At 39.8% G+C, this 20,901-nt stretch overlaps 1 protein-coding gene across 1 annotated transcript in view; it reads left to right on the top strand.

The window, feature by feature from the left end:
• The first annotated feature begins 7,624 nt into the window (after positions 1 to 7,624).
• LOC137912704 (neuronal growth regulator 1-like) overlaps positions 7,625 to 20,901 on the top strand; it is a 102,610-nt gene continuing 89,333 nt past the window's right edge. Inside the window, exon 1 of the mRNA XM_068756838.1 lies at positions 7,625 to 7,794. Coding sequence (XP_068612939.1) covers positions 7,625 to 7,794 — 170 coding nt within the window. The remainder of the gene's footprint in view (positions 7,795 to 20,901) is intronic.

The raw sequence follows: 20,901 nt of genomic DNA, 5'->3' as shown, positions 1-20,901 counted from the left end.
TAAGGTAACTCAGGTAGTTAGGCCAGAGGCTCTAGAGGTGTGGTAGGAAATCTATTCTCTGAGTAAGAAGGTCAGACAGATTAAAGCCTGCTATGAAATCCCAGTTTTCTATGACGGCTGTCTGCAGGGGAGCCAGAAAGCTCAAAAACTGAACTCTCAATGAGATGCAAAATTAACTTCCCATCTCCTGCGCCGAAGGTCATGCTTGGCGCTCTCTTTATTATTACTATATTTTTTTTTTGTCCACATGCAAAGGGGTGAGATTGAAGCCAAACGGCTGAGTGAACTGTGGAACCAGGCATCTGACTGAATGTCACAGTTATAAAGGATCAGATCTTGTTTAAACTGAAGCAAAGTTTAGCATTTTGGTCATCATTTCAGTTTAAGATAAAATAAACATTTCAAAACAAGATATCTGACTATTTTAGATTCACCCTGAACTAGTATGAAGGAGAAAGATTATCCAAACCAATCCAATCCAACTTTATTTGTAAAGCACTTTAAAACAAAACAACGTTGACCAAAGTACTGCATGGACACAGCAGCGAAATTAAAATAAATTAATAAAAAAACAATAAAAGCACAATGCATACACAGAAACATTCAAAAGTCTAGTTTCTCATGCTGTGTATGAAGCCAGAGAGAAAAGGTGTGTTTTAAGTGGAGATTTGAAAAGAGGGAGCGACTGTCTGTCTGAGGGATAAAGGTAGTATATTCCACATTATTGGACCAATTCAACCAATTGGTAATTCAACCTCAAACCAAACACATTTCTTTCAGAAAAAAGCTTAAATATTAAGTGATTACCTTTCAACACCAATATATTCTATACATCAATCCTGGGTTAAATATTGGGTGATTATCCAGTTTCAGGATAATCACACAATATTTACGATCTTTATAGTTATTTTCTGATTCCTACATGACAGTGTAAACAGTAGTTTTCCATTTACTGACAGTAATGAAAGCACAGTTATTATGTCAAAAATAGATCAGTTTGATACACCTTCCCTCTTATTACAGGAAGACAACAAGTTCAGTCTCTTCACGAATTTACCTGAGAGCGATGTTAAATATGAGAGCAAACCTGCTTTGTTTAAAACAATTGCTGTGTGGTTTACATGTAACATCAACACATCAGCTCCAGTCAAAGACATGGCTGCTGAAGTCAAATGCATCTATGAAAGTCTTTGTGATGTTCTGTCATGTTCAGAGACAAGTGAAGGAATGCATTTGGAGACAAAGGCCTGGTGAGTGACAATCTTATCAGCTCCATTGTGAAGACCCCATGCATGAATATGATTCTTATCTGCAACTTAAAGGAATAACGTGCACCAAAGATACATATATGGATATGTTTGGTATTCAATGTCTTATATTCATCATTTTAAAGTGTTTTGTTGACACTCAATATATGACTTATTATCCGTCCACTAGGAGCATCATCATGCATCTGCAAAGAACTTGTCATGTTTATTATCTGCTTCAAATACAGTGATTTATACCATATATAAACCTAGATTATTCATGAGTCAAACCAGGTTTCTAGTCTAAATGCTTAATGTAGTCATAGTTCCTGCAAGGATCCTCTTTCATAAGCAAAATAAGACCACGAAATGTAAAAACAAAGAACCAACTGAACTCGATTGGTTGAGGCGTCTTCAGTTCTCAATGACTGCATGGTAGAGAGCCCAGACTCTTCTACTCCTGTTCTCCTGAGCAGAAAACAAGCAAAGGACCAAAACCCCCAAGGAAATAAAACTCCCCACGAGTCATTAGCATTCGTAAGGTGAAGGGTCATTGACACCCCACCCCCCCACCCTTGTGTGAGCTGTTATGCTGCATTCCCTGGCTAAAAGCTGGACATTGCCGTCCTCAGAGGAGTGTCCCATTTCTTTCAAGTGCATGTCACTGCAAAAGAAGACATAGCACCCTAACAATACTAGCAGCATAAAAACAGTGGTGACGTTTCGCTAAGTTTTATATAATAGCCATTAAAGTGTGTGCTGTCTGAAAAGCCTCTCAGACGTTGTCATCTTCCATCCAGAAATTCTGCAGAGGAACAACCTCTGTAAAAGTGCAAAAGAAGAATACTTTCAAGATGGCTGTTCAGCAAAAACTTCCTTGATTATGAGAAGCTTTTGTAGCAACTCTTTCTGCTCAAAGCAGGTGATATGTGACTATAAGAATTTTCTCATCACAAAGAAATGTATCAAACGCAACATGACAGGTTTCTACACCATAGCCACTGATAATCACTTTTAAGTTGTAATTTTGTATCAGCGTTGTATTGAACCACATGTGATTGCAACAGATCTATTATTACCTGCACTTATGAGTGTTTCTTTGAACTAAGAACATTTTGATGTGCTTAATCCTAGAAAAGACGCAACACATTTATTTTACAGTGTAGCAAAAAACATTTTAGTCATTCGGACACAGCCACACTACTTCATACAATCAAACAAAACGATGAAAGGAGACAAACGGGAGTTGCTTCTTTACCGAAAGGCAGTGCTAAACTTTAATTTCCACCCAATGAGCTTCTGCATGGTTTGTGACTTTATTCATGCAAAGAACTGTTGTTAGGCTACAATAAATCCAGCAAGACTGAATGAATAAAAATACATGTTGATCAAAGCATACTCAACTGCTGCACAGCAGGCACGCATCGCAACGATGTCAAAAGTCTGACTTCAGTCAATCAAAAAAGACATTTAGGATTTTCTTCACTTCCACAAAGAGGGAAATACATTAAAAAAAGAGCTGTAACTTCAGGCCATTTGCAGAGAGGATGAAGACAGTAAACTGTGGGGCCTGACAGTGTGTTTCTGTGGGAAACACCTCATCGCAGCGTAGTTTAGTCTATGATGTACTGGGTAAATGAAATGTCTCCCAATTATGCCGATATACAAGAGTGGAGTAAAAACGGATTGCTGCATAAATGAAGGTTTTACTACAGGCCTGGTGCTTGTTTTTAAAATGACTTTATGTTTAACATTAAGTCCACAGGTTCAAACCACCTATTGCCATGGGGCTGGAGAAAAACAGCGATGTTGAAAATATATTACGTGTAGAGTAATTAGTAAGGTATTTGTATAGATCAGGTTCCAGTCACTTACATGGAAGAAGAATGAACAGTAAAAATAATATGTCAGCGCTGATGCCTGATGTTCACTAAATAAAAATAGCACCACATTTGCATCCTGTGGTGGCAGAAGGTTGGCAGGGTTTGCTGGGTAACTGATGAAAACCAACTAACCAACAAAGCAACCAAGGATAGATCAAGTCCTAATGCATTTCGACCATTTCAATGCATTTCATAAGTCCCACTGCTCAGATGGCGTGTGCACCATGCATACTGACGATCCAAAATTCAAGTGTCTGCATTTCTGTATTTGTATGGTTCATGATTTTTTCCTAATCCTCAAATAATCACCACCGAATTTCCAACTCCCATCAAATCTCTGGAGAACTATGCAGTCTATTCTGGACTTTGTTTTAAGCTGCAGCGGGAATCAATTGTACACTGCACTTCACAGACTGATGAAATTACAAATGTGAGTAGAACTTGTGGTACTGTATTCTTGTAAGTAACACATTTGGCTTTACATGATTTGAAAATTAATCAGTTTAACGTTTCAATGGTTTTATCTGTGACTTTGTCCACAGTTGGTTTCCAGAGTCTCATTAATATGTAGCCTGAAGCATACTTGATACACCATGGACCACTCTGTATCCAGACAACTGGGCGCTCAACTGTCTCACAAAGCTGCTCCACATTTAAGTGATGAGAATTAACAAAAATAAATAAATACACTATGTCCTATGACACGCCAGTGCTGCCTATTCTCGTATATTTTGTGACAGGATGAACTTTTCTTACTCTGCTTTAAGTTCTGTTTAGATGTGTAAACAACACTCGTGACTAAAAGATCACTTTCTTGCTATATTTAATGACTCGGGAGAACTTTTGAACCATTTGCCTCTATGAAATGTGGTATGTAGGCACTGTCTGACAGCACAAATCAGTCATGACTCATGATCGTTGTGGGATTTGTCCTACAAAGGCAGTGGTGGAAAAGCAAGGGAAGGAATGGTTCTAAATAAAGTATTGCTGCAGGGTTACATACATCAAACTCTATAGTTCATTCAAAATGTATGCTGTCCACTTTATCTATGTCGTGCATTTAGGCTTTAAGGTATAGTTTGACAAATGCAAGTCATTTTTCTCCACTAAAACAAGTGACAGGTGTTGAACTGCATCATAATGGAGTGTCGTATGGGAAGAACCCAGTGGAAAAGCAAAGGCGTTAACATGTTTGGGTTTTACAATTTTCACATGTTGTAAAGCGAAAAATACAAAGTTTGAAATGTTACATTTATAAACAACTGCGTCAAGTTTGATTTACACTGTGCAATGAAAAAATATTGCTTCATTTCTCTCACACATTTTCTGATTACAAGGTCTGTGATGTGGCTTCAAAGCTCTGAATGTGCTCTGGCTGTATAATTTGAAAGGTGAGCCATGACCTGACTGTTGGCACTGATTGTGTAGAACAGGCCAGTCGGCCTCTGTGAACCGTTGGAGTAGGCAGACGCTCTGACCGACAATTTGCGTAGATGGAATAAAGGGAGGGAGTTTGGGAAAACAACTAACGGTTCTGATCAAACAGGCAGTCTGTCGACTGATTCAGATGGGTCAGTTGCAGCTGATCAATCTTCGCCGTCCCCCTTTACACAGAACAAATGACCAGATAAAGCTGAAATTTCGAAAGACCCAAATAATTTCAATAATTAAAATACAATCATGGACTATTAAAACAAAAAATCCTTTGAATATAAGATACTTTATTTTCTTCATGGATCTTCCTAATGTCCCGTGAATACAGTATGTAGTAATACATTAAACAACTTCTCGGCATAAGCATCATGGTGTTTGTTGTGATCAGTCGGCACATTTCCCTTCAGGAAATCCTTTATCATCAAAGCAAAAACAAACAAACAACAACCACCAATCTAAAAGAGAAATATATGTACATGGTCTATGAGGAAAAAAATATTTCAATATGATGCATTACCTGTGTTAAATTAACGCAATACTATGAAGTTGAAATCCTGTGTTAACACTCTGAAAACATGAAATATGACAACAGAAAAGCAATAAATGCTTTTTTACAGACCATCATTCACTCAGAACAGTCAAAATAAAGTTGCATATGCTCCAGTGGTTTTTGCCACATTGTTAGCAAACTATTAAGAAAATTATCACAGTTTTATTGCTGCAGATTGCTACTAAAACAGACACATTAACAAGGCCATTATTCTTCTGGGTTTACGCTTCACTTTTAAAGATGCAATGTGAAGAAATATATATTCAAACCTTGCGGGGACACATGTCATGCTGAGAAAAATTGTAAATCTTTTATGGGTTGGTTCATCCACTCCCTGTTAAAAATGATTTTATGCATTGATTTCACTTTGCCTTTAAATGAAAGGTCTGGTTATGAAAACTTAGATGTGCCAGAGATATTTATTATTAAAAATAAAACAAAACTAGAAAAGCACTCAGAGAGCACAGACATCCACTGAGCAGCTCATTCCCCTCCTAATTTTATTTACACCATCCACATGGTGATCTGGATCATCATCAAACTTATAAATTGTTCCAAAACATCCTGCACATTTCATCCATATCCATCCAGAACCTTTTTAAGTTATCTTGATAGATGGACAGACAGATATATGACCTCTGCCTCGCCTCGGCGGAGATAATGGTATACATTACAAAAAGGGTTGTGATCGGACATCAATTTATCCTGTGCATCTTGTTGATAATCCCTGAATTCTTTATGACCTGAATATTAGAGGACATCGCTCCTCTCCCAATTCTGCTCAGTGCCCTAACACTAACTGGAGTCACAGTAATTACATTTTCATGCATGGTAAGCTTCATTTTCTGAAGTATCTTGAAAGGCTCAGAGAAAAAAAGAAAAAGAAAATCAATGCTGTAACAGACAAGAGAACGATGGGAAAGGAAATGTCTGACTGTTTCAGGCCCAAACGACTCTGTCTCAAAATTAGAATGCAGCCATTGTCATTGCTATTGTCACATCTTCACACAGCTTCAGTTATGTAAATTACAAGTGTTTGTTACAACATGAACTTTTTACTCTCCATTTCATTGGTGGCTGAAACATTCCCTACACTGCAGAAATCCCACTGTAACAAAAGTAGCTTCCTGTCTTTCTGCCACAGCTCGGCTTGTAAATAGAAATGCATCCCAAGTCCTACGCTTTCATATCACTGCAATATACGGTGTATCCCCTCAGATAAATAATAACCAAAGAGGGAAAAGCAACTCACACAGAACCCAGGATGAATTTATAAAAAGGCTCCCAATCTGGGTTTAACCGAATGGCTTTGCAGCAGTATAAAGCTTGTTTCACTCTAAAAACTGAACCTTTCAGGAGTTCAGCGCCATTTGCTCCATTTAATTTCAATGGAGCAGCTCCAGACAGTGAATCGTGATTATATCACAGAGTGCAATCTCGGCTCGGTGAGATAAGATTTTGAAGATAAGATATAATGGAAACATATTGATCTTCCTGGGGAAATTAATATGACGTTTACAGGTATAGGGGGAAGTATAATATAGAATTCTGAGGAAAATAATATAGGATACTTTTCAAATAAGGTTTAAACTGAAATCTGGGAAATAAAATGAGCAATAATACAATAAAAAAAAGCATTGGCATTATATCGGTTAAGTCAAAACGTTTCGAGCAGCACAATATGGAAGGTAAGGTCTCAGCATTCCAACTCATGCCTAGGTGCAAATACTTCCACTTGTGTTCACATTAAAATTACAAATGTAGGCCTATACATGAATAAATATGTTATATTCTCTTTAAACAATAGATTATGGGGCTGAAATTATGAGTATTCCCATTATTGAACAAGGTGTGGAATATTCTCCGGATTAATGTGCTCATTGTTCAGTCTTTATAACATGGGCAACTTTTCTCGAGTGGCTGAAAACAACTTTTCTAGTCAGCTTTATTAAGTAATCGAATATCTAAATCGATGAGAGGGAAACATCTTGTTTGTTGATGTTGCTGCTGTACTTTGATCTTTTTTTTTTTTCTATGAGATGCGTCACTATTAGTTAGCTCCATTCCAAATGTTGTTGTTCATTGCCTTATGAGGTGAGTTCATCTGCGGTCGGTTTTTTTAATTGCTCGCGGTTGTATCAATACCTAATCGATATCTACCAAGTTTATTGCTCCATCCCGAACCATTGGGAACGGGTTGCCCGGGAAACGGCCGCATGGCAACAGGATCAGAGCCTGGGGGTTGTCTGCTTCTAGGTCTGCTCCCATTTTACATCGCATTTCCTCACTAGATGGTGTGCAAGCCACTGGAGAGTACAGCTCCCCGCGCAGTGGGCTCCACATCCAGCACAACAAATCTGGGAAACTACACGGCGTTTCTTTGTGGGGATCGGAGGAGGAGACGTGCGGTCCTAAAACATCGCTCGCGTCAAGGCTCTCTCTTTTAATTCTCCCGTGTTTCTTATTGCAACGAGAAGACTTCGGAAAAGCGGCAGCAGAATCCAGCTGTGATGGACACAATGATCGCGGTGCAGGATGCTTGCGTCTCCGGCCAATGGCTTACTGCGATGATGCTCAGCCTGTGCTGCTTTCTGCCGTCCTGTTTGCCCGCTGGACAAACCGTGGACTATTCCACGGTGGAAAGTGTGATCAGCAGACAAGGCGACACGACTCTACTGAGGTAAAAAAAACAAACAAGATAACGCAACTTCACTTTCTCCCTCTGACTGGCGGAGTTCACGAAGATATTTATATTTATCGAGCGCGCACTCTTTGCGCACCGATTTTTGCTCCTTAAACGTGGCTTTCCACTACTTTTAAAGAGCGAATCATCTCTTGGCGTTTACAATGAATACGAAATAGGCCGTTATCCCTCCATCCCGTGCTTGTTTTCGCCTGGCTGGGGGCGAGTCGGCGCCGATACGCACGGCGCTGCTCTCGCAAAGTGCATTTCGGCAGGTTGCTCATGGAAAAGTTTTCTGTGGTGCGCCAGCTCACTGAGCTAAAGTGTAATTTTATTTGTTACAGCTTCTCTCTGATGGTTAATCCCCCGCACATTAGCATAATCCCTGGCATGTGTGTCCTGTGAAAATTTAAAGCCATCATGCGTGTTGGTTTACGCAGTTTCACGCGTAATGTGCTGTTTTCGGTGCTGTTCGGACAGGTTTGGCTGAATGTGCAGCAGTGGGATGTCGCAGTTCCAAAACGAGTGTATTTGTGGCCGCTGTCGATCAGAATGGAGTTAGGACAATGACGCGCTATCTCCCCCGCCATCCTCATCCATCCTCTTCAACCGTCCTCCCCCATCACGTAGACTGGAATGCCCGCTGCACTGGGAGCTGCCCGTTAAAGACACCAAGAACTGGCAGGGGCGTGGTTTGGTCAAATGATTTTATAATAATCTGAACATTTTCTTCGTCTGGGTAAAAAATCATGAAAGAGTCTCGGATGTTAAGCACGAATAATACAAATGTGTTCATTGTTGCCTCCGGAGGCGGAGGTTATGTAATCGCCAGCATTTGTCTGTCCCTTCATCTGCAAGACGACTCATAAAGTTTGAATGTTGGAAATGTTACCAGAAACAGATGATTACATTTTGGTAATAATCCAGAATAAATCCTGGATTATGGATCAGATTGAAATATTTGGTAACATTGCAGTCAATATCTCTGTTGACTATTGACCAATACTTATGGAATTTGAGTCGTGTAGGGTGGGGACCTCTATCTCACCACCGAATATCAGCTGGACCGGATCCAGAATGACGTTAGGGGAAAAAATATTACATTGTAACAATCTTGTAAGTAACACTCTTCAATGTTAATTTGAAAACCCCATTTACAGATTCAAAAATCATTTAAAAATATACATCAACTCCAATTCACTTTATCTTTTCATGGTTGGTGTATAAAGATCCCAGATCACCATGTGAATGGTCTAAATCTAATTATGAGGGGAATGAGCTGCTCGGCGGAGGTCTGCGCTCTCTGAGTGCATTTCTAATTCCTGTATGTATTAATGTTTAAAAGTCTCGCCATACAACTTTTTCTTTTTTAGTTGTCTTGTAATTACAAACATCTGCTATTTTAGGGTTAACCTTAACCCTCATTTTTGGAGGGTCGTGAATTTGTGATAATATTTTGTTTTACCAATATCAAATAGCGTGGGTATGAGAAAAGGCCGAGGGGGAAGCCTGCTGAGGGTCTGTGTCAAGTTGAAATGTATTTCAATATGAATCCTCTGGATGTTGACTCCAGGAGATGCAAAGTGTGGACCTGCATACAGAGCAGCTAACTGCAGAAGTTTCCACTCGGCCCGGCTTTTAGTAATGCTGTCTCATACTTGACTGCTTAAGAGCTTAATTGATTTTATGGTTTCATCAGTTGCTTTTTGGAAGTGAGTGTCCTGCTATGAGGATCATTAAAACATTGTGGCAATCATAGTCTTACTTTGGCTCCAGATAAGAGGTAACTATTTTTACCACCTTCCCCCAATGTTCAAGGGCTGTCCTGCCAAAGAGACTTACACCTCTGTCTTTTTAGAAGAGCTGTCTAATTCCCTGGTGTCAATCTGGGTCGGCTGTGTGCAACAGCAGGAGTTTTGCTTGGATCCTCAGGATTTATTGGACCAAAGATAATCCCCTTGCTATGAAGCAACTCAATAAACAAGTTGCCTCCCACCCAATGAAGAAGGCACCGCTCTCCACCATTAGATGATCACCTCAGGAAATGTCATCTAGAAATCCATGTAATTGATGGGAAATGTTTTTCAAGGAGCTTTCATTTAACTATTCTTACAGTTAACTATGGAGCTATTCCACTGCTCAATGCTTTTTTTCATGCGGCTGAATTCCAGCAGTGTCAAATTGTCTTGTTGCTATGCTTTCATGTTAGCCCAGCCAATAAAGCATTCAAATTGCTGCAATTGCCTCTCTGTAATGCCTAACACTGACGTCATGACAGTTAAATGCTAGAAGCCTTCTCTGTCCAGTAATTTTCTAAACCACAAGCAACCTCTAATTTTGTCCTCTTTTCTTTGTCTTCACTGATACTAAGAGCCAGCCCAGCATTAAAGCATGACCCATGTAAGAGCTCTGTGTAGACAACAGTGCCTGTTTGTTCGGGTTCTCCATTGACAAGACCCCTGACTATCAGAAGGGCAATTCTTCTCTGCCCCAGAGCTGATAGTTTCCCAAAAAAATGTGAGCATTCTCAATTACTGACTAACCCTGCAATAATGCAATTAGTCATCGCCTCTCGATGATAGAGTAGCACCTGATAGGTGGGTTTGCTGTCACATGTTTATTTACGTCTCCTTTTCAATTATTGGCAATGCATTACTGCAGTTTTGAGTCATGTTGGACAGAGGGTTCAGTTCAATATAATGATTTTAGCCTCTTAATAATGATAAAGGGACCACATGTGTGTGTGTCATCACCTTTTTTTAATCATTTTTGATTACATAAAACCTCAAGCATTTTCAGCCACTAACAAAGGTCCCCTTATATAAGAGTCCTGCTGCTGCTACAGTGTCTTATATGAGTGCATATATGCATATGCTACATTGTTCTACATAGGAGCTTCCACAGGAGGTTATTGTTTCCAGGAGCTACCCATCCCTTTCCTCCCCATCCACTCACAGATTCCATGTCGTCTGGATTCGGTTGAACACACCCTGTCTCTTCCCAGTAAATGAGTCGCAGAGCTATGAATTTAAGGGGGACAGCCAGATGAAAAGACAGCTTCCTATGCTGTCAGGAAACACACGGTATCAGTAGCAGCCTCTTCCACATGGATAAGCAGCTGTATTCAACAGCAGAGAGTCTTGAAATCTAGCTGAAACCGAAGGTATAAGTAATATGCAGCGCTGTTCTGGGGTACATCGGTTTTTCTAGTTTGGTTCTGTGTGCTACAGTCAGCTTTATTTATTTTGTGTGTGTGTGTGTGTGTGAAATCCATGCATGTAGAATAATGTAATTTTAGAGACAAAAGGTATGGTAATTGGTGCTTTTAGAAGCTGCATTTTACATTCTCCAAAGGCAGAAAATAGAAACCAAGTAAGTAAATTGGAAATACTGCAGGCAGTACTGCCAGAAATAAGACAGTGATGCGCTTACATTTGTTTCTTGGTCCGACAGTTGGCCCTCATCCACAAAATAAAGGCTGCTCCACAGACCTTCGTTTCTCTAATGGTGTAAAATTGACCTGTCACTAGTTTGAAAGTCTGGTATTCGTATAAATCTAAAATCATTGTCTCATGTCAGCAGAGCAGTTGATGAAAATCTTTTCTGTCCACACACGGTTGAGCTGAGCTATTATTTTCTGTTGAAACCCAGGACAGATAAGATGCCACATATCATTTTGCTCAGTTGTGCTATTATTGTGGCTCTGAAAGGTCCTGACATTTACTATAAGCACAAGAGACCACGCCCGGTTTAAATGGCCAGGTGTCCCGGCCCCAGTGAACCTGCTGGTGGGCTAGAAGAGAGGAAGAAGGGTCTGAAATCCAGAGGGCACAATTCAATGTAAGAGTTGCTGAACTTAACACAGACCCTCAGTCACTGACTGTGACCCTCTGCAGTTTCTGTATTTCCTCATGTCATAATGCGACTACAGCCATTTGCACTGAAAAGCCTCATCGCTGGACATGGAGCAGCCATCACTAGTCCTGAACATTGGGCTGCATGTTCATGATCTTACTCTTACATGTCATAAAACATGATTTAGCACTTGTCACGGATCTGCGGTCCCATCTTCGTTTACCACGGTCTCCTCGAAACAAGGCTCAAGTGTTTGGCAAGTCATTTGACCTCATTTTTTTTGATGAGTGAATAAAACAATGGCTACGGGGGGAGGTGGCGGGGGGCTTTTCTTTGAGAGCATTGTCCCATTGTCCACATGGATTCATCCAAGCACGGATGTTTCTGAGAAATTCATTCTGTCTCATGTCAAAAATCTGACCCTTCCTTTTAAAGACTTGAAAGCAGGAATATTATACCATCATGGACGTCTCTTTCCTGTTGCCAAGAGAAACCGAGTGCACTGAATATGCAATCGATGTCCTTTAGTGAAAGTTGAAATCACCCAGCACGGTGACATGCTAGAACAGCGGCTACGAGGGCTTTCATTACCGCTGCCTCCTTTAAGGCCTCCGGTTAACCCTCCGCCACAGTGTACGCTCCAAATTCACAAACTGTCATGATTTCATTTTAAATGTCATTTTGTGAAAGGAGCATAATCTCTTTTAGATGAGAATTCAATGCTTTTTTTTTTTTTTACAATCAGTCTACATAGATACAGATCAGGTATATAAATGTATCTTTTAGTAGTAGCCTTCAATAGGCAAAAGTTGAAATGCACTCATTTTGACATACAACAGATGCACGGAATATCTACTCTAAGCCAAATTAATCAACACATTTTATTTTTCTGTCTTCCTAACATCTTCCAGCAGGCTCCAAAATTAACTTTTTTGTCTGTCTGCCAGTGGCTGGAACTGCTTGGCTCAACACACGAGTCTTGGAACGATTTCATCGTGATTTGCTGTTCCCAACAATGCAGCAGAATCTGCTCTGAGGTCTTGGCCGCTATTAACAGTAAAATGTGAGGCATTTATCTTAAACCTCCTGATCAGCTGTCAAATGCATCATGGCTGGCCTGTTCAGTATACCAAGCATGTTTGATATTTGTGGTTTAAAGTCTGGATGATCATCAGCAACTACCTGACATCCACACTTCCATTCCTGAGCACTGAACATAAAATGTAAATACTGTTCACTGAAAATATTGGTTATTATTGGTTGTACCTCAGGTTTGATGCGCGGTAGAGGAACAGTCCATTAAACACTATGGGGGATTTCCTTTGATTATAATTAATTATAAGGCTAATTATGTAGGCTTGGATGCTTGTGATCTACATATAACACTTAATCGATTAAGTTACGCATATAAGGTTGCTTGACAATATTTGATTCAACACTGGACACAAACCTCATCAAAAAGCAAAATGTTTTGCCATCCATTTGACAACGTGTTGTGTTTGAGCCTTGCTACATGCACACTGCACTGCAGACTCAGATGATGTGATCAGCATGTACTTCCTGACTCAGAGTATTTTTCTCCAGTGGTGATCCCTGAGTTATATCTCAAAGATGTGCTCTCTGCAGAGTTGTCTGTACTTCGACAGTTGGAGAAGAAATATCACAGATCTGCTCAGAAAAAGCTCCATATGTACAGTGGGGTGTTGCTGTTGCATATTTTACATCCTATCTCTGTTTATCGGCATAAATCAAACAGTATATTTACTTGTTTTATTTTTTTTATATCATCAGACTCACATCACAAGAGCTTTTTCCCCTTATGGGCCCTAACCATAACCCTATGATGATGATGATGATAAAGTGTAGCAGGTTTGTTGTGGACAATGATTCCACCCTACTGTGTGAGAGGAGTACAGCACATTACCACAGACAGGCAAAGGTACTTCATGCTATCAGGGGCCTTTGAGTTACTTTAGTCAGCTGAATATGGCTGGATAATTATAATAATAATTAATAAAAGGTTAAATGTGTTTGCTTTCACAACAAATAAACATTTGCACCGTGTCTTCCTTCAGCCTTCATTGCAGTTATGAGAAATACGAGGGTGCCAACCTCAGACCCTGCTTTCTCACAAGCTGTGAGGACATTTTACAGTTACATCCCATGATTGACGGCCAGGAGTTGCATCCAAAATAGTAGGGCTAACTAGGATTAAAAGCCAAAAAATGCATTTGCATTTGCAGGCACGCTATAAATGTACAATTATAGTCGTCATTTGTCAGGCAAGTCAATTTATTGCACTTTCTGAAAATGAAGGGTTTCTATTTGTAATACAGTTCAATTAACACTAAATTGATTGAGTGTTCTGGGAAATTACAGCCTAAATGGAAATGCTTTCTCAAGGTAAACCCTTCAAGGGGAATAGATGCCATGCTATGCTTTAAAGCCTTTTCCTAACATTATTATAATCACTACAAATCCAGGAATAAGAGAAATGGCTTGGGGTGCAAAATTGAGCTTTTCTTCAGAGCCAGTTTAAGACATCCACTTCACCTCTGCAGGGTTTTTGTGTTGTGAAAAAAGTTAGAAGTGTCAAAATGATCAGCGAACAACATCTCCTTTGCGGTTTTAAAGCAACGTGAAAGCATTTTACAGGAGAGGTTGTCCACTGCACCAGGAGACTGCTTTTTCACATCAGCAGAAATTTGTCTTGCAAAGGGCTGACATTATAAATTGAGTGTGTGATCTGTTCACTTGTTATTTACAAGCATATTCATTACGTGGAAATATTTTCAATCAGGTGTTGTGAGGTTTTACAGAGTGCTGAACCAGATAGACGACATGTGCACTGATTCTCAATAGGCTGTTTCACAAATCTTGCTGTTCCTGTGCACGACTTTGTAGATATATAGTCTTTTTCTCTCGGAGATCACATTTTACGTGATTAACTTGACAGCGGCAGAGTGCATTTCTTTTAACGTTCATCTTATTTTATTTTCGAGCAGTCTTGTCTTCTCCAAATCATATGCCATTGCTTCCAGTCTTTCATCACAGACAGCTGAAATGATTCCTCAGAGCCTCTTCAATTAAAATCTTTAATCAATTAGTTATCATCTCCTTGTGCTTCGTAATAGTTAGTTGTGCCGTTCTGACAGAATTGCATAATCACATCCGTGCCTCCTCAGTTGGGCCTAGTTATGTACGGGCAAGCCTTGTTATGCCTCTCATGTCAGCAGGTTATAGACAAAACTCGCTGACATCAGTGAGTTTGAAGGCTGATTGATGGTGAAGCATACCAAGCAGTGCAGTAAGCTTCTGGGAAATGAGAAAATTGCCTGCTCAGAAATATCTGCAGTAGGCATAATCATACATGCCTGAATTTTGGCTCTGTTCAGTCAGAAGTCGGTCCCCTTATGCAATGACGCGCGACCGACGACAATCTCCTTATCTCATCAAATCTAATCCAGAGTGTTTTAAGAGCATTTCTAATCAATGTTTGTGGCTGGATCATCAGGAGGAGAGGCTTTCTGTGGGCAGGGACGGGTTGATCTTAAAGTGTGACCATGGTCTGGGACTACAGGGGCTACCAGTAAACAGTTTAATCACGTGAGAAAAAGAATAGCCTGAAGTGCTGAAATCTGGCTATCAGGGGCGATGACCTTCACTGACTTCGACCATTTCAGAGAGATCTCACCTCTTTTTCAGGCTGTTTTTCTGGCATTTAGTGACATTAATCGTTGGTTTTCAATTGCCATTCAAATTTCCTTTTTTCTTTTTTTTACACAAAAATGTACACAGTTAAATTAAAGTTTTTAATGTAACTGAACGATTGCATGGGATTAATTATTTAATTGGATTCTTAAAGATGAAATACATTTCAATTACTTACTGGATGCCAAAGTTCCTTTAATCAAAAATTGGTCATGTCTCTGATGACTGATGATATATTTTGCTTCACTCAGATTTGAATGAAGAAGAAATTGCCAGTGCTTTTTACTAATGTCAAAAATAAACAAAGACATATTGTCATTATTAATTTGGTTTTATTTTGGCATGGCCAAAGTGTTGATTTGAGCCGGTTGTTGGTTTCGCGCTTTCTTTCCCTCTCTTTCCATTCGCTCGCTCTGTCTCTATTTATCTCTCTCTCTCTCTCTGTATAATGAGTATGTGGATTTCAGAATGCTATAAATGTTTATTGGAGCCGAGTAATTGGATAGTCTGCATTGGTAATTGTTAGTAAATTGAGAAAGATGCAGTGGACCAAATCAATATCAGTCAGAATAATGCTACCTTTTCTTTCCAGTGGGGTCAGGAATTAAAGTAACCCGGTAACAGAACTGTCACGCTGCACACAAATTAAAGGTTTATTATCTGGTGCTGTTTTACAGGAATATTTCATTGAAAAACTTTTAGGACAGTGATTGACCAAAGACAGATGCCCCTATTAGATGCTTGGTGTGCACATCCATAGCAATGCATTTATGCTTTATTCCACATATATGGCACAAATTGGTAACCGCTTGCAGATTGAGCCAGTTGCTTTTAGTCTCTAACAGTCCCTTCAGCTTAAACATCAGTCATGAGTAGTGCTGCTGAAATGGCCCCTGGCCTGTATTGTTTAACACAATGTTTAGTAATATAACAATTAATAGATACTAGTTCAGTTTGGGATCACAGTTGTTGGAAAAGGAACATGATTCTGTCTTTGCATAGACTAGAGGGAAGCTTTGACACTAACAGGCTATCAGGTTTTGTCCCACCATGGCTGGCAGACCGTCTCAGACCCTCTGCTAACATTTAACAATGAATTCATCAACGGAAGTATGAATATGACACTCATCAGTATTCTAATTTTAGGCTGCTTGGCTTACTTTGTTTAGCTATTCATAATTTGATGATGATGTCTCCACACATTTGTGACACTCCCACTCCTTTCGTTCTTTCTGCATTTCTGTCCTTTAATTGCATGCAAAGGTAAACAGCTAATTCAGGAGGGATCAGTTGCTCCTGGGTAACGGACAAAGCTGTCTGTCATTCTTGGTAAATACTCGAGTTTGCCCTGGCTTTAGTGATTGGTCTTATCCTATTAGCTTAGCTCTGTGTTCTGTTCTGTGGAATATTCATTCATATAGCAATTGAAGAATTGTTTTCAATCAAAGGAATCACAATAAAGCTGAGACTGGAAAATAAAAAAATAGTAAGCTCGGGATGCACCTATCCCAGACCGAGGATGAAGATGTTTACGTTCAAAAACATGTTTTATTACAGATGATACTTGTGCTGGGAGGGTGATTTTTTTTTCTGCTGAGTGAAATCCTCATCAATCCACCTGTCAGTCAATTTTGGATGATTGCATGAATAGCATGATGTTTATTAACTAAATAACTTTGTGTATTGACCATAACACAGGGAAATAAATGGTGTCTGAGACAGGTCGAAATAGACGAGTTAGAATTTGAAATGGGGGCATTCATTGATGCAATAGAGTTAGATACCAATATATTAAAAAGAAGAAGCACATAATACTGTGTTGTGGCTGGTAATCGCAGGTTTGGGCTCCAGTTTGCTGATATTCGTGACCGATGATCATCAAGAGCGAGGCCCTGAACACGATCATGCATACCCTGAGCAAAACTTGCAAACATTACTTCATTCATCATCTTGGCTGCGTTAACAGTGATGCCGCTAAATGAGAAGCTCTGTGAAAAAGGGCTACAATGTCTCTCCAGAGATGCTTTTACTATGCTCTTTAATGACATCTAACTTAGCTCAGTCAGCTTTATAGAACATAAAATTAACCATGTTCTCTGTAGTACAGTCTGGGTCTCTCTCTCGCCTCTTTATTGTAGACAGCGAGCAATATGAAAAGGGGAATTCCAGCTCAAAGCTAATTAGGATCCGGCTCTTGAGCTATATACCTATGACATTTCAGGTGTCCATAACAGTCGTTGCTGTTAAAATTTGATTTCTTAACAGTAAACCGAAGAGATGCAGTCAGGCGCCACAGAAGAGAATGTACCTGGTGCATGTTTCAAGCTATTATACGTCCTGCAATCTCTATAACATCCAGTTGTCTTACCGTAAGTGGAAGTGCGTGGGTCTCGTCTGTCTTCTGAAAACCTTAATCCAGACAGCGTTTTTTATTGCAACACACTAACCCCCCCCGCTCCATTCATCCCTGTGTTGTGCGAGCGACATTTTCCTTTCAGAATATTTATCCTTATTTGTAACAGATCAGTGGCTATAATGAGTAGACTTTTTAAAACCCGGTGAGGATAATCCTGTCATCTTGTTTTTTTCTTCACGACCACCTTAGGGCCATTCAATGAGTACAAATAAATAAATAAATCTTCAGTGCCGCGTTGGTGAGGCGTACTCTTTGCTTTTTTGTGCTCCATATCTGCCATCGCATGGAAGAGCTTCATGTGAAAACAGGTGCTCGATCCGGTGATATGTGCTGGCTCGCTTCAGGGAATATCAGCGCCGACTGCTTTATTATGTCGTGATAATGCTGATGCCAGTGTGCAGCAGCACAGAAGTGCAGGGATGGGTGACTGTCCTTGACACAGCGCTTTAAAGAAATTACTGCTTTCACAATGATTTTTGGATTGTTTTCCAATTTTTTCCATCAAATGTGCTGACATCTAAAACAACCACCTGATAAACAACAGTGTCTTCCATGACAGGCCAGCATGGCCATTCATAGATGATTAAGTTTACAGTCGCTCTGGAACCCATGGATATTTCTGTTCTCCACTGGTATTTTTAGGTATCTCCCTTTTGTTAAACAAAATCACCTTTAGAAATGCCTTTAGATCAGCATGAGTTCTATAGCTTTTCCACAGGTTAAAGTTAACCTGAGCATGTCACACGTTACTGTGCAACAGAAAAAGAAGTCACAGGAGACTCAAATTACTCGACACTGGTCAAACCGAGACTGCGAAGCAAATCCGTTTTGTAAATGGTTTGAGGAGAGCTAGTAGCTGTTTGCAGCCATGTTAACAGAGACATCCTTTGTGTTTTATGTGCTTTAGCTGACTATACTTACCTGGATCCTTTCATATATAGAAAACTGACATGGAAAATATAAAATGTGGCAACAGCAAACAGATCTGGTTGGTAGAGAACAGAACTACAAACATGTTCCCCCACTGTCGTCATTACAAAGCGGGTTTAGACGCAGACATATTGTATTGACAATCACAGCTGCTTTTGCAGAATAAATTGTTTCAGCACAGCGATAGTGTGGTCTCGCAAACAAAGGTAAGTAATTGCATATGTCAAGATTTGATTGTGCAATAATCCAAAATATAAAAGGACGATGTATTGATAGGTAGATGACAGTTTCATGAATGGCCATGATGTCATCTTGACTAAGGAAGCAATTTCCATCACTTAGAGAGAATTGTTGGCCCGTCTCCAGGCAGTATGTATTCATGGGAGTCCATATGCTCTAATTCAGAACTCTTTAGAAAACAAAATAAGATTCTGCCCTGAGTCGAATCAGAGGAATGTAGTACATTAGTTAAAACACCTTAGATTAGTACAGCATAACATATTTGATTAAAATGTTTCCAAAAACCTAACACTTGACACAGAAGTTGGGTTGACAGAGTGTTTGCAGTTGGTTTGAATACTATAACAGTGTAGGCATTTGCAAAAATAAATGTTTTGGACAGTTAGTGCAAAGAGCAGCTGGTAACATAGTGCATATTCTTCTTGAATGTCTAACAGTCTGTTTAACTGTATATGCAACCCCATAGTGGTGTGTTCTTCACAGAAGCAGTGTGACGCTACAGGGATGGCTGACATACAGTGCATTATTTTATCTCACGCATTTCATTTACAGTTTCCTCTCTTACAGCTGCTAACGTCTTATGGATATTTTTCCATTCCTCCAAATTGACTTTTATTTCCCAGTAATCAGCCAGAATGTGCAACTCAGCTGCTGCTTTACTGGCTTGATTATTCCACGGATGGAATATATTTTTGATCTCGGCCTTAATAATAGGGAGATACTGTATATAGCTGCATGCATGAATAATTCATGCAAGCATTTCTTTGTAGAGAAACATAAGAAGAACAATGCTGTAAGCTTACATAAATGGTTTAAGAAACTGCTTAGCAACTACGAGTAAGGCAAGTTGGATACCTGAAGTTCCAAGTTTACCCTCAGAAGTACCTTCTTTGAAGCCAGACAGAAACTAAACTCAAAGGCTTCTGTCCATATCATCTCCACCCCCCTCCTTGATCTAAATTCTTATCATTTTCTCCTGGATGTGACACACTGAAGCTTCTCCTGGTTTACTCTGCCACTGAGGAAGTGACAGGTCCAAATTATACAGTCTGGGGGCCCAGAGACACTTTAACACAAACAATTAAATAGGGATAAAAGCACCAAATAAAAGGAGGAGAATTCCAGGAAGAAAAAAAGGGCGAGACAGAAAATTAAATAGAAATGGATAAAAAAAAAAACAACGAAGCATTTTGTTAGGGTTTGCTAATAAAGCAGACAATCGATTGAGTTTGTGGCGAGCAGAATGACAGTAATGGCTCTTTCGACTTGTTTCCACGCCATAATCAGATTTAGTGGCACATCATGTATATTTATTCAGAAAGCTTTTTTTTTTTACACAATGTTCTCGCCAATTGGACGGATCAGTCACGCTTCAGCGCGCACAAACAATTTTGAACCCATAAGCTGCTAACTGTTCAGCGATGTCTTCCCAGCCATATGGCTTGCAAGCATAGTAATTGCCTTTGCCTGCGTTACAGGACATTGTGGATGAATTCATGATCTGAACAGGTTCTGCTGTTTGGCAAATCTTTCTAAAGGACACTGGCCTTCTGTTTACTCTGCTGTAACCGTCTGAGCCCTAAAATAGATTAATGATCCCGAAATTGTCAGTTCATACACAAGCGCAGGGGATACTGCCGATGTGTCCTTGAGCGCCACACTTAATCTAAATTGTGTCAGTTAATATCCATCTTCATAAATGCATTATACGCATATCATAACTTATGTAAGTCACCCTCGAAGTCAGGAGAAACAAACAGTGCGAGCTGCAGGTAGCACCTTGGCCCACAATGTAATCCTGGGGAATATGAAGTGGCTTTGGTATGTAGTGCATTGCTCTTTGCATTGTCATAGCGTGGAGTCCCATTCATAATGTATTCCGTGCACACAGATGCTCTTTCGCAGGTAGCTTTAGAGAGCTGTACTGCTCTGAACAGGTACCTCTCAGTTTC

Source organism: Brachionichthys hirsutus, unplaced genomic scaffold (genome assembly GCF_040956055.1).
Source record: "Brachionichthys hirsutus isolate HB-005 unplaced genomic scaffold, CSIRO-AGI_Bhir_v1 contig_468, whole genome shotgun sequence".
In the NCBI taxonomy this organism is placed as follows: domain Eukaryota; kingdom Metazoa; phylum Chordata; class Actinopteri; order Lophiiformes; family Brachionichthyidae; genus Brachionichthys; species Brachionichthys hirsutus.
This window is presented reverse-complemented; position numbering and strand designations above follow the sequence as displayed.